General features: G+C 33.6%; 2 protein-coding genes and 2 pseudogenes across 2 annotated transcripts; all 4 read right to left on the bottom strand.

The window, feature by feature from the left end:
* Positions 1 to 1,102: 1,102 nt before the first annotated feature.
* LOC103838037 (acid beta-fructofuranosidase 3, vacuolar) lies at positions 1,103 to 10,726 on the bottom strand. Its single transcript, XM_009114449.3, has 7 exons — positions 5,797 to 10,726; positions 5,376 to 5,384; positions 3,629 to 3,873; positions 2,817 to 3,434; positions 2,307 to 2,716; positions 2,131 to 2,218; positions 1,103 to 2,020 (listed from the first exon to the last, which is right to left on the bottom strand). Exons 1-7 carry the CDS (start codon positions 6,170 to 6,172, stop codon positions 1,799 to 1,801), a joined length of 1,968 nt encoding a protein of 655 aa, XP_009112697.1. The 5' UTR covers positions 6,173 to 10,726; the 3' UTR covers positions 1,103 to 1,798.
* A 675-nt stretch (positions 10,727 to 11,401) lies between these two features.
* On the bottom strand, positions 11,402 to 12,844 carry LOC103838062 (annotated as a pseudogene).
* Positions 11,486 to 14,851, bottom strand: LOC103838061 (3-oxoacyl-[acyl-carrier-protein] synthase III, chloroplastic). Its single transcript, XM_018654310.2, has 7 exons — positions 14,832 to 14,851; positions 14,497 to 14,782; positions 14,325 to 14,430; positions 14,140 to 14,258; positions 13,924 to 13,988; positions 13,608 to 13,833; positions 11,486 to 13,529 (listed from the first exon to the last, which is right to left on the bottom strand). Exons 1-7 carry the CDS (start codon positions 14,849 to 14,851, stop codon positions 13,308 to 13,310), a joined length of 1,044 nt encoding a protein of 347 aa, XP_018509826.2. The 3' UTR covers positions 11,486 to 13,307.
* LOC103838035 lies at positions 14,738 to 21,982 on the bottom strand (annotated as a pseudogene).
* Between the last annotated feature and the right edge of the window lie 937 nt (positions 21,983 to 22,919).

The following is a 22,919-nucleotide window of genomic DNA, read 5'->3' as shown; positions in this document are numbered from 1 at the left end:
TATTGATCTCATGGGTTGTAGTGGACTACGTGTCTAAGTGGGTGGATGCAAAATAAAACATGTTTTCTTCTCTTATAAAATAATCTCAGATGAGAAAAAATAGACATTTAATTCCTGAATTATTTGAAATCGGCAATTTAAATACCGAACTATTGCTCGCACACTTTATTCTCCAACTATTTGTTGACTCGGCAAATTGGTATCTAGAAAAGTCAACCATTAAATCAATAACGTTGATAGTTAGTTTTTTACTAATCTTCTTCTCCTTTGTACCTCACATACTCGAAATTTCCAAATTAGAATCTTAATCTGAGAGAGAAAATGATTCTGACAAGTACAGAGAAGATTTCCGGTGATGTGATAAAGAACTTCGAGAAGATCAAAACTGTATGTCTGTAAAATCTTGAACCATTTGCCGACAAAGAGTCTTGTTTTTATCGACATAGAGTTTTGTTCTTTTCGAAGTTCTTCATCACATCACCGGAAATTTCCTTTCTGATGTATCAATTTGCCGAGTCAACAAATAGTTAGAGAATAAAAACGTGCAAGCAATAATCGGTATTTGAATTGCCAATTTCAAATAGTTCAGGAATTAAATGTTCATTTTCCCCTTAGATGGCAAGTTTTGTTGCTAAAAAAAATAAAATAATCTCGGAATATATACTTTAATATAAAAAAGGAAATTGCACCTAATAAGTAACAACAAAAAAACTTTTACCAACAAAAAAAGTAACAAAAAAACTTAAATTAAGTAAATAACCAAAACTCCCTTCTTTCTCTTCCTATCTCTCTTTCCCTCTCTAGAAATTTAGTTTGGTTTTCTTTTTAGTTATTTCACCAATTTTCCCATATAAAAAACAACACGAGGAACGCGAGGGTAGCTTCAGAACGTGCGAACGACTAAAATTTGGGGATGGGAGTTTTTGTTGTTGTTGTTCAAGGCCATTAATACCAATATTTATCTTTTTTACGGCATGTCAAATACATAAATAATATAAAAAGTATGGGAATTATATTTTAGTAACGTTTTTAGCAAGATCTCATATCTATTAGAACATGGGTTATATAATTCAATTATTAGTTTCTTCTTAATTTTTGACTATTTATTTGTTTTGCTCGTGGACCCTAAATCTTTTTTTTAATGTAAGCTTAATATTGTTTGATGGTTGAGCATCATTTTTAAACTTTTGTGAGAATTATTATGTGTCAAATGATAACATTATCGGAAGTTTTTTCTGTTTTGTATATTTTATACATATAATAATAAGAATTACTTAATCACATATATTAATTATGAAAAACTTTATAATAATTTTCATTATGCTACCTTATGATCTCAAAAAAATTAGATGTTGCGTACTACTAGGTGATGAATACCTTGCATTACTCGTTTGTCTCATTCATGACTAAAGTAAGATGAGGTAATCTCATCATTGTTGTTTTATCATAGCGCATCCCAGAGCCAACGAGGCCATTAATTTTGGGATTAAGAATTTTACAGGCCACATAGGTAGATAACTTTAGCAATTGACTTTTGTTCTCTTTTTCTAAGAAAATTATTTTTCCTTCAATTAATTTCTTACTTCATCATTATTTGAAAAATGTATTTTTTTCACTTTCAAAAATTGGACCAATCATCAACGAATGAAGTTCTATTTTCTTTTAAACATGAGAAAGTAATTTTATTCTTCTTTTCCTCTCTCAAATGATGAATCAATCATACAGATGACAGATCAAATGAGACCCTTATTTATATAATAGAGGATAAAACCCCCTTATTATTTGTAGACAATAATCATCAGGTGCTAGAAGGAACAACGAGATCGTCCACAGCAGAGAAAGGATGAATAAAAGCACTGTTCATTTGCCAGACCTTGAAAGACGCTGTGACGGTCGCATCAGTGGCATTATTGAACAAGAATAGCTTTGTAGCTCCATATATAGCTTTTGTTGGATATACTCTCGAGGTAATACATGTTCTTCCTCCTTGTCCAAATCCCTCTACTATCGAATGATCCACCTATACAAAATTTAAAATTAGTCACGTTTAATAAAAAAAAAAAAATTCCAATGAAATTGTTGTTAGAATGCTAATGAATTATTAATATGTGTAAATGTTTAGGATATTACCAAGATTCTCATGGTCAGTTTTTCTCCTTTTAGGACCGGAACGAAGCTTCCGTATACCGGTTTCACAACATCATTCGCCATGGTCGACCTATAAATTAAAATATATCTTGATTAATATATGGTTAAAAGGAAATTTGTTGACTGGTTAATGAATTTGTCAAATGAGAATTACTTACTTTGAGGTGTCAGTACAGAAGAATGTCTTGAGTTTTGAATCTTTTCCCTTAGTCACGTAAAAGTAAACCAGAGTTTGTTCCGACAAGCTTTGGTCAGCAAGAACCGAGAATCCGAAAGGTCCTAAAGCCCCACGTAAGGTGGCTCCACCGCTGGTTTCACAGCTGAAATCTTTGTCGTCCTCAACAGAGTCATCTCCAAAGATTACTTCGAGATCTTCGTTCTTAAGCTTGAACTCAGCCTCTATGTCTATCTGATCCGCTGGGCCTACATCCACAGGAACCACAGTCCCTGGTCCAATCTTCTTGTGGAATTTCTTGCTTCTTAATCTCAGAGATTCGATTTCCTTAACTGGCCATTGAATTAAGTTCTTCTTTGTCTTCGTATCCAAAACCACAGTTCTCGGGATCGCCTGATCATATGAGTAAATCAAATTTAAAACCTTACTTAGATCGCAAGTAACTAATATCTCAACCCTAACTTTCATACCACGTTAGCTTAAGAAAGCGTACCTGAAGAGAAGACCAGCCCTTCTGTACATCCGCTGCTTCGCTGTCAGATTCACCGATCCAACCCCATAAGATTCTTCGTCCTTTATGTTGATCATAAAACGTCTTGGATGCATAAAATTTACCGTAATCGTATCTCAAACCGGTACTAATCCCAACATCAATTGAAGGATTATCCGGGACCCATGTTCCATTAGAATCATAGTATGTCCCAATGGCATAATGGTCAATTCTTGTATCGTCCATGCTAGCTTTCACTATATGCCTAACATCCGGTCCATTAACTGAAGTGTCAAGACCGTGGTGCTTAGTCTTTGACACCGGATAAAAGTCAACGCACTCCCACATTCCTGTGTTTGGGACTTGGTGCAACAAGATGTCGTGTTTCTCGTAGGTCTTGAAATCGACGGTGTCATAAACAAGGGATATTCCGGTTCTATTGATTTTGGAGCCGATAGTGATCCGCCATTTTCCGTCTGATGTCTTCCACGCAGTTGTTGGGTCACGGAAGTCCTTATCACCGATACCTGGAGGCGGTTCGAGAACCGGGTTGCCAGAGAACTTGGTCCATTTCAACAAAAGTGGATCATTGGGGTCCTCAGGATAGGCAAGGTTTTGAACCTAAAAACATAATAATAGCTAATATTATTATCGTTAATTGGTCCGATAAAATCTTATATGAAACGATTTATAAAGAATTAATTACGTTTTATATAAATCTGTCACCAGTATATCAAAAGAGTTATTGATATCATATCAAAAGCATTATGAATCAAATACTTATTTAACAGAGAAATGGTTTTAAAAAGTAATACTTGTACGAATTTGTCGGTGGATCCAGTGTAGAGCATGACAATAGAACCATCATCGAGGAAAGTAGCCGAACCGGTCCAAACACCGTTAGCGTCGTACCATTGGTCAGGAACCATTGCAAACGGGAGGTGAAGCCAATGGATAAGATCTTTAGACACTGCGTGACCCCAAACAATGTCACCCCACACGGCTGCATTTGGGTTGTATTGATAGAAGAAGTGATACCATCCCTTATAGAACAATGGACCTGGACAGTTGTTTCAACATTTTGTTTGTCAATTATGCAATCATCGTGGGTCAAAATTGATTAGTGTATGGGAAAACCATTAATAGAACAAGATCTAAAACTTTCATTCATTAAGATCTATAAATCAACATTATATAATATCAATATATATATATATAGCGTCTCAACATTTGTATATGTGAGAAAACTACTTTCAAATAATATAAGAACTACTTTTTTTCCAAAATAACACATAAGGATAGAAATCATAAAATAATATTCATGAATTTGTATAAAGACAAATCTATCTTTTTTTAACAAAGAAGGCAAATATATCTTTAGGGTTTAGAGTTTAGATTTAGTTTGATGATAAACAGTTTTTAATTTTTTTTTGATAAATATGTTTTCAAATATTTAGTTTTATTAATTTTTAATTTTTTTATTGTTTAATAGTTTTTATTTTGGGACAGGATTTTTTAAGACTTTTAGTAACAGTGGCGGATGTAGAGCCAACAAGGATGGGGCATCTGCCTCCTATGGATTTAAAAAAAAAAGTTTTTTTTTACTAAATTAAAATGAATTTTAAAGAAATTAGATAAATTTGCCTCCCCATAAAACCTCAAACCTAGGGTTAAATATGCCTCATTTGTAGGTTTGAAAATTTTGCTCCCTATTATAAAACTTTCTAGATCCGCCACTGATTAGTAAGATTTGTAAGTAAACCACGTTTTACTCAATAAATCACAAATGTAATGTACGACGCTGCAAATACAGTTGGGTCAAAAAAAATGCAGTTGGGTTGGTAGAATTTAACTAGTTAAATCAGATTGACTCTCAAACCCACAAATGGTAAGTAATGATTTGTAAAATTTGCACATGACTCACGTGGTGTATACAAAACAAATAAAAACAAAGGGACATTATTGGCTTTCAAGAATTTCTTTCAGATTTTGTTTTTGTACTTGTACCTTTTTGGGTGTCAATTAATAATTGACTCTCACAGTATATATATACACGACCTTCAGACGGATATTTATATATATATATATATATATATATACGACCTTCAGACGGATCACCTTAATAAGTTATTCAAATTAATTTGAAAATTATTATATTAATATTGTAAAACAATTTAATTTTATTAAAATTTAGTATTTAAAATGTAATTGTACCATTCAAAGAAACATGTAATTTAAGAGTCTCTCGCCATTGTTTCACTATTCTTTTCTTCCTCTTTCAATTTTATTTATTTAGACTTCAAAAAAAGTTTACTAAAAAATTATTTAAAAAAAAAAATTATTTTAGTGATATATTCTTGTAATAATGATGCTATCAATTGTGCTCTGCAAACGACGTGCGTTGTTATCATATATTACCACTATTTTTTGGAGTTTAGATTTATCCATTTCTATAATATGTTTTCCATTTTTATGTAAACTAAAACAAGGTCAAAGGAAAAAAGAATGTAAACTTCTAAAAGCACAAAAATAGAAGACTTCAATGTAGGATCTAGAGCTTACCATCAGGATCTGCAGACCGATCGAGAAGCCAAAATTTTGCCATTCACATGAAAAAAAGAAACGCAAAACAATAAAATTAATAAGAAATGAAATGATAATCTTCTATTTAACTAAAATTAAAATGAAATTGTATGATTCCGGATAAAAAATTCTCCGAATTTGAAATTTCATAAATCTGTCTCTTAACTTGTGGTCTAAACATATATAGAGTTATGAGATTCAAAATCTATAGAAAAGATGATGAGGAATATGAACATTCTTTGATGTTGGTGACACACTTTTTAAACTATTTTAGATATCAGTTCAAAAAAAACTTCAGTTAAAAAAAAACTATTTAAGATACACATAAAGAAGTTCATTTTAAAAGCCATTTATTTTTATAATTAATAAAATAGTATTTTGTTTTGTTGATAGTTAATACCGTTCATCCAATTCTTCTCAGGCTGAAAATGAAACGCCGTTCGTTGCCACGATAACATAGTATTGTTCCATGCAAACGCTTCTCCTTCCCGATCATCGGACATTTTCCAAATATGTTCGTTGCTCTTTTCGGATACACCGGCCAAACGAGCACGTGACGCCACCGTCTTTTCATCATTAGCACCTTTTGTAGAGACGGGTCTGGTATGTGTGACTATGAGAGTAATGTATAAAGCGATCAACAGAAAACCTGAATAGACGACAAGATGAACTTTGGTGGGTTTTCTCCGGCGGGTCTCTGGGATTGAGTTTGAACTTGACTCGGATAATGGATCGTGTTGGGAAGTGACCGGCAAGAGAGACTCAGACCTTGCCATTTTTGTTCCCTTTTTCTTTCTTTAGATTTGATGATTGTAATAGAATATGGCAAGTCCCTATTTATATCAGAAAATCAACCCACAAAAAAGGAAAAAAAAATCTGAAAAATAAATATAAAATATTGATTCACGCAGGTAGACTGACAAGAGAGAACTAGATTGGGTCGCAAATTAGAGCTATAAGTTTTGTATGTAGTAAATGCTGGTATTATACATATTGAGAGTGATTAGTTATTTGGTTGTTGATGTGGGTGCAGTTCACATCACTATCTAAATCTACATCATGAACTAAAAATCAACTAAAGTTTTGCCCCCACTTGCATTATAAATAATTTTTAAATTTTTTGAAATAGATATAGTGTCAATTCAAAACTATTAAAATAAATTATTTTCATACTTTTGAAAATTTTAATAATTAATTAAATTTTAAATTTTACATACCATAAAGTTTTTTTCATTTTAAAATATTGTTTATTACGTAAAATAAACTTGAAAATATTCATATATACATAAAACTATATACATGGATTTATAGTTAGTTTTAAAATATTATGATGTAAAATATTTTTTGATAACATGATATATAATCTTTTTAAATAGTGATGATTATCAAATTAATGAAACTCATTTTTTTTTATTTATGGATGATTATATATTAACAAATCTAATCTAATTATTTATTAAGAGCAACTAAAGACTTTAAACGTGAGATAGAAAAAAATAATTCGTTAATAATAGTATAAATATTTTTGATTTCTCTGCCAACTTTTTTCAGAAAATATTACAATAAGTTGTTTTGTTTATTTTAAGAAATTTATCTTAAAAATAAATGATTCATTCTATCTTATGTGATATATATTAAATTAGAGTCGGTTTAATATTACTAAACCAAATATAATAAAAGCATATATATGATATTTTAATACTACTAAAGTAAATATAATATGAATTTAACTATGATATTATCATTAGAATTTTTTAATTATTCTCAAAATAATGGTAAATTATCAGCTAAAACACTAAAAATATTTTTTAAGATTAATAATTGAGCAGAAAATATGACTAAACCTAAAATTATGAAAAGCATGACAAATCAGCAAATTCACTTCTCAAATAATAGTATAAATAGATCAGTAGAGCTTGATCCGAGCGGATTTTGATTTTTATACATGAGAACTAAATCTATCCATATCCGGAAAGACCTGACTCGAAACCCATACAAAATTTTATAATACCCGAATGGAGCATAATTTAAAATCCAAAAAATCCGATACTTAAGAAAAAAAAAATCATACTCAAATATCCATGTTTAGCTGATTCTGTAAAACAAAATAAACCAAAAATGTTTGGTTAACCATTTTGAATTCTTGTCACAAATAGAACAATTTTATTCAAAAATGTCGAATTACTATGGTTAACATGTAAAATAAATGTTGTACAATTATTATGGCAAACATAAATAATGAAATAGTTAAGAAGATCGAAAAAATAGCGTAAAAGATGTAATAAGTAAGTTCTATTTTGTATTTTATAATAAATGTTATCTAATTATTTAGAAAAGATAATAAATAAAGTGGTTAAAATTAGTTTAAAATAAAGAATAAAAATGTATAAGTAACCATTTAAAAATAGATAAGAATTGTTTTATATTCTAATTTTAACATAATGGATGAGACAAGTGCTTTATATAGCTAAATACCCACAACCCATTTTTATGAGCTTTCCAAAAATAAGTAATATTTCGTTCAACTTTTATTTTAAAAATCAGATAAATAACATGCAGCGGTCGTTGGCTGTGGCGAATTAACTTCAATCGGTAAAAAAATTGGAAAACTTAACTCAACTTTGGTTTTCTTTTATGTTAAAACTCAGTGTGTTTTATTGAATCCATAGAGGTTTCAAAGACCTAAGCAAAAAAGGTTAAAAATCAGTGAAATCAGTGAAAAAAATTTAGTTACCGTCGGTTTTAAAATCTAGAAAATTACAGGTCAAAACAAAGGAGATGACGATAAAATTACTAGGAAATTACGTTTCTATCTTCCTCAAAAATAAAAATAAATATGAAACAAACAAAATTAGGAGGTGTCGACGCATTGTAAACCACACGTACACCAACTGAGAAAGCGAGATTATTTGGTACATCGATGAAAATGTTGTATTTATCTATATATCCGTAAAAAATAAGAGCAAATTAGCTCAATATACTAACAAAGGTGGGATATCATTGAATGGGGAGAAAATGGTAAAGATAGGAGAAAAAAATTGGAGGGATATAAGGTATGGAATGCAAATAGGAGAAAATTGGTGTGTAGGGAGTACAAATTCTCAAAAAGTAAAAACTACGCTCTAAATAATCATCAGTTAATCTCCAACTAAAGCTTCTGCACGTCTGTGCAGCTCTTGATTTTTTTATTTTTTAATAAATTTTTAATGATATTTTAAAACATATAAATTATTTAGATATTTTTAGATTTTTAAAAATCTATCTGGATTCAAAAGAATCCGATTCGGACCACGCCAAAAAATTATAATATTCGAATAGAGTTTAATTTTAAAATCCAAAAACTTGTTACCAATAAAAACTCATTTGTATCTGAACATATATCTAAATATCATGTTTAAGTAAATACATAAAAACAATTTTGTTAACCGATTTGAATTCTTTTCACTAATGGATCATTTTTATTTAAATGACACATGAAGTTATTATTGTGAACACGTAAAATAAATGACATCAAATTATTATATTTACTACAATTAATGAAATAATTTGGAAGAGTAAAAAAGAATGTAAAATATGTAATAAACCACTTAAATGAAAATAATAAATGAACTCGTTAGAATTAGTTAAAAAAGAATGAAAATCTGTAAAAATATACTTAAAAATAGATAAATATTATTTTGTACTTCGTTTTAATAGGAATAGATTTCTTATTAACTCGTTAGGTCTGGACTTGGCCACATGATTCACGCTTAACGTATTTCTAAACATAGGATAAAATTATCAGAAGACATAAAACAAAAATTAAAAATCATATTTTAGTAATCTTCTAATGTTATACTTATAGTTTAGGGTTTATTAGACATTAAATAGCCATATCTTTTAGAGAGACATCATCAGAAGTCTATTATATCATCTATTTTTCAGATTTGAAATACTTGTACAATTAGAAAACTTGAAAATAGCTTTAAATATGAAAATTAAAAAAAAAATTTATAAGATAAATTAATAGCGAAATAAATACAAACAGATTGATTCTATAGATTTATTTGAATATAAATAGAAAAATACAAATTTAAAAAATTAAAAATCAAAATTTTATATTTTAGGTAGAAGAAGTGAAAAACATGTAAAAAAATACCTACAAAATAAGATAAAATTTGGAAAAGCATAAGACAAAATTTTAAAAATCATATTTCAAGATTTCAAAATAAGACCCATACCAAGATTTCAAGCAGGAGCGAAGCTAGGTAGAAGGATAAGGGTGCACATGCACCCATAATTATTTACAAACTGAAATTTTTACATAGATGAAAGTGGCTGATTTGGTGAAAGTGCACCCACAATATCTTAAGGAATCTGAGTTTAAATCCTCTATTTTAACTTTTATCACAATATATTTTAATTATTTCATTTATACTATTTTTTTGCACCCAGTTAGAAATAAGTCTGGCTTCGCCCCTGATTTCAAGTGATTTCAAGCATAATCGGACAACTAAATATTTAGTCAAGACAATTTGTGTTTTTATTTTATTTGTTATTTTATTACGATTTATAATTCCGAATCACTTCAAACTTAAATACAATAATAAATTTTTATGTTAAAAAAAGTGGCCACGTGAAAAAAATTCCGCTTTCATAAATCTTATCACGTATCCAACAATTAATGGCGAAGTCGGTAGACAAATGATCTTAAATTTTTCTTTTAATTATTAAATTATTCGCCACGTGAAGAGTTCTTTAATCAACACAGAACTTTCTGGAATTACTCTATTCATTACCAAATCAAATTAAACTTTTATTTTAGTAATAGTCGTTCACCTAATAGTTTTCAAATGCGGGCGTTTTGACCAAAGCATGAGCCATCCCATAGCAAATTGTTTTTGTTATATGAGTTTATGCTACCAAAGGCTAGCTTATCTCTGTTACATGCAATTTTGCTACAGCATGTCCATCAGTCAATGCATACACTTTCGTTGAAGGATTTTTAATTATTGACTTAATATGAGGACAATCTTGAGAGCATGATTAATAGAGGTTTTTAGGATAAAGTTCTTATCAGAATATATGAAACCGTCTCTTAATATTCATACGATTTATGATCATTGTATCTTGATATTACCAATAAAGTTAAACCATTGATCACAAAATTTTAATGTGAGACATTTAACGTTTTTAATAATTTATAATAGTTTTAAAAATTCAAAATATAACATATAAGAATAAATTTAATTGTTTATTATATGGTTAATGTGGTTGTTTAATATCTTTTAATGATATAAAATTAAACAAAAAAGAACTTAGATACAAAAATTATTATCAAATATTTATTATTCATAATCGTTAATTGTCATATATACGTTAATTATATAAGGTAATTCCATAGTTTTTATTTAAGGAAAGTGCAAGAATATTTTTGTGTACACTATTTATCAATTTAATAGTTAGTTTAATAAAAAGTATAATATAAGTTAAGATGAACCAACTTATTTCTCTAAGAATTCTGAATTTCATTCTCATGGTGACACGTGGCTACAAAACAATGTTGTAATGTTTCTCAATGACTATATAAGGGATTGAAGATCATTTAAAAAATTGTAACCTTAAGTTTATACTAATTAAAAAGAGACAATTCTTAGGTGTCACTTAATTATGATGTCAATTTAGCTTATGTGTCAGTTTAAGAGTTAATTGAAAAAAAAATGTTGGTCCAAATTCAATTACTAGGAAACATTATATTAACCTAAAATATGAGAAGCATGTATTTTTTCCTTAAATAAAGGCTACATAATTATCTAATATGATTAACATATATATGACAATTAATGACTATGAATAATAATGATTTGATAACAATTTTTGCATCCTTCTTCATTTTTGTTTAATTTTATATTATTAAAAAAATCACATTAACCATATAATAAAAAAATAGATTTTTTCTTATATGTTATATTTTGAATTTTTTAAAATGAATTTAAATTACAAAAATGAGGAAACCTTATATGTTATATTTAATTTTTTTAAAACGACTTTAAATTACAAAAATGAGGAAAGCTTATATGTTATATTTTTCTTATATGTTAGATTTTTTCTTATATGTTATATGTTATATTTTTCTTATATGTTAGATTTTTTCTTATATGTTATATTTTGATTTTTTTTAAACGACTTTAAATTACAAAAAATGTAAGTTTTCTTTAAGTATAGGACTAAAAACATTATGTATCAATTCGATGGTTGATCTGAAACCTTTAAAAACCATATAGAAGATAAATGTCAAAATAATTCAACTGTGGAAACAATACTGTTCAATTTTTCAAGAATGTTGGTAAAAAAAGTAAAGTTTTTCTGTCATAATTTGTTTAATGTCCAATCCGATCAACTCATGATATATTAATTATAGTTTAGTTCCACAACTTTTAATAAAAATTGATCCGGTCCATCGGATATAAATTATATAATAACAACAAAAAACATTTATGTATAAATAAAATGATCGAATACATAAAAAAAAAATCGATAATATATACAAATAAACTCAACCTAAGCAACATGTCTTATCTTAGTTCTTATCGTGCTGCATCAAAGAAAATATACAAACCATAGAACTCTAGAATTTCAAACCAGAACCTTGCAGTTTTTCCTGGATGATCATTTCTTTCTTTTCCATTTCGGGCGTAAGATAATTCTTAGAGCCACTGACTTCCCCTTTACGGAAAAAAAAACTTGTGATCCATGTTGTTTATTTTCCCGTTTTGTTAACCTCTAAACCGTTCAGATTAGGCAGAGAGCTAAGGTCCAAGACCTCGTCCACAAATCCATTATCTTCTTCTTGCTTAGTAAAAGGATAGCCCAAGAACTCCGCAAGTCTATTGATCTGATCACGAGGCTCGGCTTTCATTTCCTCATACCTCATGAAAAGGACATGTGTGGGATCTTCCAAGCTTCTTCTTCGGTAGCCCAAGAGATTGTCCCAAAAGGGTCCATAAAATATAGCTCCGTTGCAGAATGCTTCGAACATCGACTCGAGAATGTGGTTGGTTATATTTTACGAGCAGCGCACGTGAAAGACCACTACGAGATCAACGTGTCCTTCACGTTCCTACATACGTACACAATCTTGCAAAGAGAGTGCTTGAGGTTTTCCTGCATCGCGTGCAGTGGCATGTGAGTCGAGAACAGCCTCGAAGATGCTGAGAACTTGGCTAGGTTAGGACTTGAGCTTTCGAGGAACACATCAACCTCCAAGAACGGTACAATGCCGTGGGGATTATCACAGAGCAGTGGATGTTAAACGTGTGAAGAAGAAGAAGAATGGTGCTTTGATCTCTCAAGGAGGGCAACTGTGAGGGCAAGGATAATATCTGTGTCTTGCGGTTTAAAACCTCTCTGGAAATTTAGGTTATAAGGGTTGTTTGGGGAATTTACAAGCATAAAGAAGACATGCTGAAAGTATGTGTGAATGTAAATAGGTAAGTGGAAAGTATGTGTAAATGTAATGTCTTCGGTAGTAATAATACTAACATCCTAATCTTGTTACTTTTCCGAAATTACTTCGCATAATTGAAATTAAATCTGATCGGAATCTGATCGAATATGGTTTGAACAACTCAAAACTTTATCACAAGCAAACTAAAAAGAATTAAAAAACATTAAAATATTAAGAAAATTACAAACAAGAATGATGAAAAGTGCTATTTTCTTTTAAATGATTAGCAGAGTAACAAAGAAACAATGAAACCTCAAGACAAAAGTGAAAAACGAAATCAGACAAAATGCGGTTTACCTTCTAGTTTGTCGGACTAAACCAGACCGGTTAAACCAATTTCCAGTGCTTCCTCTACTTAGTGAAGAGAGAACATAAAAAAAAAAAACTTTGGCTCTGGAGTAAACTTGCATGTGGAACTTAGCCATTCATCTCCACCTAATAATTGCTGAACCCCAAGTTAAACCGGCTCCAAAACCGGACGCAGCAATGGTATGTCCCGGTTTAACTTTTCCGCTTCTTACCGCCTCATCAAGGGCTAGAGGAATCGAAGCAGCGCTCGTGTTGCCGTAATTAGCCAAGTTTGATATGACTCGTTCCGGTGGAAACTGAAGCCTTGTAGCCACAGAGTCTATTATTCTCTGGTTTGCCTGCAAAGTTTATATAAAGACTTCCACCATCTTAACTTAAACCTCAGATTCTCAATGAATGATAAGAAGGTGGTTTACCTGGTGAAGGAGGAGCCAATCAATGGAAGAAGCAGGAAGACCAGCTTTTTGTAAAGCAGACTCAATAGATTGGGGAACGCTTTTGACAGCAAAGCGAAATACTTCTTTTCCATTCATCTGAATGCAAGAATATGAAGCTTGTTTCGGTGGAAAGTCTCCCAACACAGATCCGTGGGAGCTCAACTCACCATTGGTTTGGGAGTCTTTAATAGAAGCATTCAAATGTCTGCAGAAACAGAGAATCTAAACTGTTGGTTCCTAAGGGTAAAGCAGGAGAAGCTGACTCTTAAAGAAAGGTAATATTAATCAAAATTACCTACGACCATCTCCATCGCTGTGTACATCGAAACTAAATAACCCATCATCCTCAATATCACAAGCCTGCATGCTTACAAAAGTACACTTTGCTTTAGATCAATATTTGGTTTGTAATGTGGGGGCAATCTTCTTTCCTATGATAATATACTTAAAGGTTACTTGCATACAAACTAAGGATACAAAGACAGCTCCAAAGCTTCAAAAGGCAAAGTACCTGAACAACCAAAGCACCAGCGGCGTCCCCAAAGAGGATGCAAGATCCTCTATCGGTCCAATCAACAAACCGAGATAAAGAATCAGCTCCAATCACTAAAACATTCTTAAAACCACCTCCTGCAAAAAAAAAAACATTGTTATTACAGACTAATCAATTTTATGCATTCTTATTTGACTTTACACCTCTTATATGACAAGCAGCTGAGACAAGACCCAAAACAAATCCACTACAAGCAGCTGTGATGTCATACGCCAAGGAGTTCTTAGTGCAACCAAGTGCCTTCTGAATCTGCCATCAATATAAAATCATAGCTAATCAATCAACAGGAATCAAAATTCATATCTACAAAGATACCTGTGGAGCAGCACCGAAGAGATCATCAGGAGTGGAAGTACACATCAAGACTAAGTCAACATCTTGAGGAGCAACCTCTGCCATTTCAAGGGCTTTGGTTGCTGCTTCTACTGCTAACCCAACCAAACTATCTTTCCCTGATACAACTCGACGGTTGCGAATACCAGTACGAGTAGCAATCCATTCATCATTAGTATCTACTATCTTGGCGAGATCATCGTTAGAAATGAGTAGACTAGGGACTGCTGAACCGGATCCAATCAGTTTGCAGCCACTTGGCACTATCCTTTTTTAAGTAGACAGAAAGTCTAACGGGGAGGTGGGTGGTGAAGAACCCTGATGATGCATTCGCCATCGAAGATCTTCTGTCTCTTTATCTCAGTTAGGAGTTTAGGATTCGAGGTTGTGTTTTTTTATCTGTATTTAAAAAAATCAAATCTTTGGAAGTTTCGAAGCGAAGAGAAGGAGGAGACGAGAGAGACAGTGGCAGCAGCTTACAAACTTGAGGAGATTCCTATGCTTATTACCGAAAACAACCAGCCTGATCATCAAGTAAGTAATTTTATAAGTTATTCACAAATTTGGCATTGAAGTTAATAAATTGTCAATAAAGTCCACTAAACATCAACATCAGACTCTCTCTCTCTCTCTCTCTTTTTCTGCGCCAGTTTAGCACCAGATTCATGTGGTAGATAGATACATCTTCGAGAAAGAGAATCTTTATTAGAAAAAAATAAAATAGAAACACAGAATGTGTAGTATATTTGTATAATAAAACAGGCTAAACAATTACAATATTGTAATAAATAAATAATATATAATGTACATTAATAAATTATTATAATCTAGATTCTTTTGAATATAAAATATTATACATTTTATAATTTATAAATAATAATATTTAATATAAAACATTACATGTATTTATATTGCTATAATTTATAAATGTGTAAGTCGTTTAACTAATAATCTAAGCGTTCGTTTAATCGTTTTAGGCGCTATGTGTTATGACACCTCTTATTTTCTTAAACATTGGATATAATGAAAAATATAGTGCGGTTCAATATTACTAAATTAAATTTAAATTAAATCTAAGCATGATATTTTTGTTAGAAGTTGTTAATATTCATTTCTTAATTATCTCGAATACAACTAATATTATCTTTAAACACAGAAGAGAATCAAACCGGATTCATGAAGAAACGCAAAAGAGAATCGAATGGGATTCATGAAGAAACTTAATTAATGGGTTTAGAAGGAACCAAACCGAATACAAAGCTTGAAACACATCAGTTACCTTTCTGTCTCCAAAAATTTAGGACTCACAAGACATTATAAGTAGCAAGTAACTCATTTTTGGGTTATTGGTATGATTCATAGATCTTGAGAAGCTTTCTTTTACCTCTTTAGGCGCTTTTGAAATCGAGTGAGAGTTTTTTCAGAGTCAATAAAGGATAAAAACCGGTTTAAAGTTAACGTCTGGTTTTATTTGTAGATTCAATCCTGGTTTTGTTTGACTAAAATCAGTCTGTGAACCCTTTAGCCCGACAAAGTTAACTTTTTGACTTGGGTGGACCATTTTAATTACAGAACACCCATGCTGGCCCACGAATAATTAATCTGATACTGTCTCCTTCGTCAATCATGCCACGCCACGTGGATATTATCGGCGCTTGAGACGCCAAGATTTTGAAGTACAGTAACAGTACTCTCCATGGTTGACTCAAGTATTATCCAAATGGCACCATCCTCTTCGTCAATTATACGTCGCCATGTGGCCGTTATTGGAGCTGGAGCCGCCGGTCTAGTAGCGGCGAGAGAGCTTCGACGGGAAGGTCACTCTGTGGTCGTATTCGAGAGGCAGAATCAAGTGGGAGGAACTTGGATCTACACCGACTATGTCGAACAAGATCCATTAAGCTAATAAGTTTCTTGGGCTTCCAACTTAAAACCAATTGGCAATTAGTGGATTGATCCAAGTCTCTTATATATTACTCAAGTCCCTTTCATATATCCGATGTGAGATCTTCTCTCCAATACCCTCCCTCGAGATAATGGTGCGTATAACCATTAATCTCGCAGAATCCATCATACCCCCTCCGAAATCATGCTTTATTTTTCTAGCGATCTCGGCGTAACTGAGCCTTCTATGGGCCATCAGCTAATGGGATGATCGGGCCACTGTCCGGGCCGGATTAATGGGTCAGGGTATTGAGCCCTTAGTTGTTGATAACGAGCTTCGCTTTTTAGTGCAAACCGCTTTTTGATATGATCCCACAAATCTTTAGCTACTTCTTTATGGGAGATATTTGATCGGAGTTTCGAATCTATCGTCAATTTGATCCATGTGACGAGTAGATGATTATTAGCCGTCCAGTCTTCAAGATCTGATGAGTCGGCAGCAGGTTTCGGTATAGTGCCGTCAATGAAGCCGAATTTCTTTCTAGCGCTTAGTGCTACTCGAAGGTTTTGAGCCCATTCGTCGTAGTTTCGCCCATTGAGAAGAGGCTGGGAGATAACCGCTCCAGGGTTATCATTAGCCGATAGGTCGTATGGAGAAATCGTTCGTCGTGTCGGTTTCGTTGTCGTAAGAGGTCCGGACATAGCTTGTGTCGAGGTCGTGAGACAATGAGATTTTTAAAAAAATCAAGAGTTGAGTTCGCAAAGATCGTGTGTTTTCGTTTCTATGTTATCAGTTTCGTAGCTCTGCTACCATGATAAGTTTCTTGGGCTTCCAACTTAAAACCAATTAGCAATTAGTGGATTGACCCAAGTCTCTTATATATTACTCAAGTCCCTTTCATATATCCGATGTGGGATCTTCTCTCCAATATAAGCGTTGACCCGACCCGACCCATAGTCTACTCAAGCGTCTACCGCTCCCTCCGAACCAACCTTCCTCGAGAGTGCATGGGATTCATAGACTTCCCGTTCGTGATCCGACCCGGAAAATAAAGAGATCCGAGGAGGTTTCCAAGTCACGGTGAAGTTGTTTCGTATCTGCAAGATTTCGCTAAGGAGTTTGCGATCGAGGAGATGATACGGTTCGAGACGGTGGTTGAGCGGCAGAGGAAAGCGACGGCGAAGGAGGGATAACGAAATGGAGGATTGAATTTACGGAGAAAGAGGAGAAAGTTCGTCGTGAGGAGCTTTACGACGCTGTTGTTGTTTGTAATGGACATTACATAGAGCCTCGTCTCGCAAACATTCCTAGTATCATTTCCCGTTTCTTGAAACCAATGGAAGCGTTACTGTTGCTGTAGATGATAACCGTGTTGGTCCATTATACAAACACATCTTCTCTCCAGCATCCGCACCGTCGCTCTCCTTCATCGGTATAACATGGAAGGTACAACGCTCACTTCCCCTTTTTTTTTTATATGTTTGTTATAACAAATTGGATTTTTTTTTACAGGTTTTACTGTTCCATTTGTTTGAGCTACAAAGCAAGTGGATTGCGGGTGTTTTATCGGGTCGGATCACTCTTCCTTGGAAAGGATATGATGGTGGAAATTGAAACCGAATATACTCACTGTTTTGGCATTTCACAAGTAAAAAAACTCTACAACTTCTCTTTCTCCTGCCTGTGAGACCAAAGCCTATACAATAATGTACTATTTTCTTGCGCCTTTTTCGCAGTTTGAGTACTTTGATTGGTTGGCTTCGCAATGTGGGTGCTCAGGAACGGAGAAATGGAGGAAAGAGATGTGTTTGACGAGTTTCATGCGGGTGATGAAGCATCCGGAGATGAATGGGAAGATCATTATTTGATTTCTCAAGCTTATCAAGATTTCTCTTTTTATAGTAGTCTTTTAACAAAATATGAAGACTTTATCTTAGTCAAACAAGGTTTGTTACAATGGTCTTGCCAAAAAAAAAAAGACTGTCAATTTTCTTATGTATTTAATGGGACTGTGGATCTTTGGACTGGGGTGGGGGCAATATGTATAGCAGAATATGCAGATGAAGGGAAATGTTAAACTTATCAAGACTTCTCTTCGGTGAACACATTTGAGAAGTTCTTTAAGGTAGAAAATACAGTTAGCGTAATATAGACATTCCAATCAACCACAAACCATATTATAAATGTTGATGCAAATCAGAAAAATAACTCATGGAAAGCAACACACATAGAGAGAAACTTCAGAGAGAGAGAGTTTCCTTTTAGAAGAAACCCAAATAGCTTTTCAACTTCGAACTCGATACCTGAGAGAGAACTTGTGGCTGTAATCAATCTAACATATACACACAAAAAGAGATGCATTAAGGATGGAAGTAGTTCAAAAGTCAAAGCTAAACAAAACAAAAAAAATCAAATAAAGAATGAGAGGAGTAATATTAGACCTGTAGTGTTGAAAGTAAGAAGCGGGTTTTGGTAGCTTCGTCCTCCCATTCCACACCATCAATCCATTCCTTCTCAGTGTATCTTAATGTGAATGCATTTTCACCGTGCATGCCACTTCTTGAATCGAGTGGAAGCTTTCTCAGATTTGGACATCGGAATACATCGATTCTCTTTAGGCATGGAAAGGGCAGAGGACTCCAGTGGATATTCTTCAGCTTCGGTAGACCATCAAACACAATACAATTCAGGTTTGGAAAAGGAATTATCCCTGACTTTTCACCTTCACAAGCTTTCTCTTTGTTTATTACATCTTCAAGTTGGTTTGCATATCTAACAACAAGACGTTTAAGAGATGGAGCGAACATCAGCAGCGTCAATTCCCTCAAGCAGTTACAAGCCAATATATACACTTTGGATAGACTGGAGAAGCATGGAGTAGTCGGGTTGTGAAGAGGAGTAACCGTCTTGCTTTTCGTGCATATCCTTCCCATTTTTATCTCAGATATAGTGCAGCTTTCAATGCAGAAAACACGAAGCTTCTCCATAGTTACCGGAAGTGCTATTTCGTATGGTTCTTGATTGCTATTCCAGATGTCTAGCGATCTTGTACAACTAGTCAGTTTTTGAGAGCTCAGAAATTGCTCCACACGTGGAAGAACACTGACTGATGCCGTTAGAACCTCTAAATGTTCCAAGGCCTCCAACTCCTCCACTGTATCGAGATCCCATGAAAATCCGGAACGATATAAGTTCAACACTTTCAAATTATATAGACTTGATATCCCAGAGATACTCAAAAGTTGCCGTGTTTCCGATATATCCAAGTGAATAAGCTTTTCAAACTCTTGTAGATCCTTAGGCAAATCACGTATAGGAGTATAGGACAAGTTGAGATATTTCAATGAACCTACCTTCGATATTCCATCAGGTGCTTCAGAGAGCTTTTTATTTTCTGAAAGATCCAATACAAGTAGGCTTGGCATCAACTTGAAGAACCTGCTCGGGAACTTTGCTAACTTCCCTTGTTGCAGGAGCAAAGTTGTGAGTTGTGGACATTCAGGACTGCCAAAGAAACTCTGAGCTTTATTACCCATCAATGACATCCTTCTCACAGCGCTCCAGTTCTTTATCTTTGGCATTCCATAGAACAATGGATGCACAACGAAAGCATCTTTTTGTTGGTAAGATGCGATCCACAAGGCCATTTCATGAACGACATCATGCATATATACAATATCCATTGCGTGCCAATCAACATCCTCCATCAACAATGATGCGCGAACAAGACTACCAATGATCTCATAACCCATGTTCTCCGCCCTTTCTATACCTTTACTTCCATCGATTATCCCTTCGGATATCCAGTAGCCTATCAATTTTTCTTTAGAAATCTTAAAATCTTCTGGAAATAAAGCGCAGTATAGAAAACACGACTTGACATGGTTACCCTTGAGATTATCGTAGCTATACTTTAAAAGCGGAAGGATCTTATCTTCCATGCCAGAAAACTCTCTGGCGTATGAAGTCAAAACATCTATGGCATGAAGCCATTCCTGCGTCGTCCTTTTGCATGACATTGTCTCGCCTACGACATCAAGCGCCAAAGGTAGACCACGACATTTTTTAGCAACTACTCTTGCAAGTTTTGGGATCTCCGGATCGCTTTGTAGTGTTGTTTGTCCAACCTTCTTTTTGAAGAAACCAAATGCGTCATTTTCCCCCAAGCATTTGATTTCCATTGGGTTTTCAACCCCCATGCGCGCACAAACTTCTTGGGAACGAGTGGTGAATGCTACTTTGCATCGATTTTGAGTAGTTGGAATCGGGATTCCAATCTCAGCTAAATCCACCTTCTCCCATAGATCATCCAGAAACAAGACAAATCTTCTTTTCCTTAAGAAATTGTATAAAACATCATCCTTCTGTCTCTTCTCTTTTTGTTTCCACTCCTCTCCACCAAGACGAACTTTCTGAGCGATTTCATTTATAATCTTGTCTATCTCTAACTCTTTAGACACAACAACCCAAATCACAAACTCAAAGCCATGCCTTTCATCACTAAACCTGTTGTTGAGCTGTTTGAGAAGAGTTGTTTTTCCCACTCCACCCATACCATGGATACCCATAATACCAACTTCATCTTTCATAAGATGATTCCATGCATTTTCAAATGTTCTTTCTCCACCATAGGTACTTGAGGTTGCTCGGCAATCACTTCGAAATGGCCACTACGTTTGAGAGTCTCAACCTCCCTCAAAATCAAGACAACACTTTTTCCATAACGATAGCTTTGTCTAAATTTTTTAGAGCAAAACCCACAAACACACAAGCTTTGAAGCTCAACATCCCTAGCACTGAGAACATCTTTGACTCTGTTTTCGATAGCCTCAACTCTATCAAGCCATACTTGAATTTCGGCTAGCCTTTGCAGACCTCTATTCTCCTCTCTTGTGATCCTTCTTAAGAAGTCATCTCGTCTTGCCTTGAGCTCTTCTATTGTTGTCTCCAGAGACGCAAGATTCTCGGGGAGATTACGAATATAACCGTCGTTGATGTCTACCGTATTAAAGATTTTGTTCATGCATTGATCACATGGAATGGAGACAGAGAAACAGTTTCCCATCTTACGCAGATGGAGAGAGAGAGAGAGAGAGAGAGAGAGAGAGAGAGAGAGAGAGAGAGAGAGAGAAAAAGGAAGAGCGTATTTGAATTTTACTGATTCGAACACAACAGAGATAATGCAGAGAATAAGAGAAATAACTTGTTTTGAAAGGCAAAAATTGTCATAAGTTCACTTTTTGAATTTTTTTAAAACAAAAAGAAATAAAAACATTTCTGTAAAGAAAAAGCAGAGATAGTTTATTAACCCCATTGCCTAATCTTGTTGCTTTTCGGAAATTTCTTCGCATAATTGAAATTAAAAACACTATCTTGTGGAAAATTTTCCTTTAATGTACGCTGATGCCTTTCACTCCTTTTTGGTTTTAGTATACTGCTATTTTGTTATTTCAAATTTGAATCTGTATTGTACAAGTGATTTCACTACAAGAAAACATAATTTAACGAGGAAGATTAACGAGGAAAAATAATCCTCGTAAAGAAACGTTGATTTTGCGAGGAAAGTACGTTGAGAAAGAAAAAGCATCGTTATTTCGTCGTAAGCTAACGACAAAAAATATTCGTCGTAAAGACGATGTAAATTAACGTGGCTTTTACGAGGAAATAGTTTTTCCTCGTAAAAGCCACGTAAATTTCGCGAGTGCTTTACGACGAAATATTTTACGTGTACTTAACGAGGAAATTTTGAATCCACCAACTTGGTAGGTGGCTCACGTTTTTTTTTTGCCATACAATTAATTTTCGTCGTAATTTCATAGTAAAATTACAACTACCAGATTCGAAATTTTCTATAAATATGGATGTTGGAACATCATTTTAAACACACCAACAACAAAAAACGTGAAAGAAAAAAAAATGGCTGGCTCTGGGACTATTTACGAGTTGCGGAATTGGATGTATATGCATAGAGATGCTAACGGGAGAGTGACGAAAGAATACCTTGCGGGGCTGGAGACATTTATGCACCAAGCAGATTCAACACCGCTCGCCCAAGAAAGTGGTAAGATGTTCTGTCCTTGTCGGAAATGCAACAATTCGAAATTGGCAAACCGTGAAAATGTTTGGAAGCATTTAATAAATAGAGGTTTCACGCCAAATTACTATATCTGGTTTCAACATGGGGAAGGTTATAATTATGATCAGAATGAAGCTAGTAGTAGTAATAGCAATTTTCAGGAAGAACCGGTTAATCATCATTTGCATAATGAACATAGTTACCATCAGGAGGAGATGGTAGATTATGATAGGGTTCATGATATGGTAGCTGATGCATTCGTAGCTCATGATGAAGATGAAGAACCTAATATAGATGCAAAAAAGTTTTACGGAATGTTAAACGCGGCGAATCAACCACTTTACAGTGGTTGTAGAGAAGGTCTCTCTAAATTATCGTTGGCTGCTAGAATGATGAATATTAAAACTGATCACAATCTACCTGAAAGTTGCATGAACGAATGGG

Source organism: Brassica rapa, chromosome A09, assembly GCF_000309985.2.
Source record: "Brassica rapa cultivar Chiifu-401-42 chromosome A09, CAAS_Brap_v3.01, whole genome shotgun sequence".
NCBI classification, from domain to species: Eukaryota; Viridiplantae; Streptophyta; class Magnoliopsida; order Brassicales; family Brassicaceae; genus Brassica; species Brassica rapa.
The sequence above is the reverse complement of the archived record's forward strand: the minus strand, read 5'-3'. Positions and strand labels throughout refer to the sequence as shown.

What these genes read in the sequence shown, in the direction of transcription:
- LOC103838061 (XM_018654310.2), bottom strand. Translation starts at nt 14,851, where the DNA reads ATGGCGAATGCATCATCAGG. An exon ending in ATGGCGAATGCATCATCAGG is followed by an intron (nt 14,783 to 14,831) that starts GTTCTTCACCAC and finishes TACTTAAAAAAG; the next exon opens with GATAGTGCCAAGTGGCTGCA. An exon ending in CTGGTGCTTTGGTTGTTCAG is followed by an intron (nt 13,989 to 14,139) that starts GTACTTTGCCTT and finishes GTAAGCATGCAG; the next exon opens with GCTTGTGATATTGAGGATGA.
- LOC103838037 (XM_009114449.3), bottom strand. Translation starts at nt 6,172, where the DNA reads ATGGCAAGGTCTGAGTCTCTCTTGCCGGTCACTTCCCAACACGATCCA. An exon ending in AGGGCTGGTCTTCTCTTCAG is followed by an intron (nt 2,717 to 2,816) that starts GTACGCTTTCTT and finishes TCATATGATCAG; the next exon opens with GCGATCCCGAGAACTGTGGT. An exon ending in TTCTGTACTGACACCTCAAA is followed by an intron (nt 2,219 to 2,306) that starts GTAAGTAATTCT and finishes TTTAATTTATAG; the next exon opens with GTCGACCATGGCGAATGATG.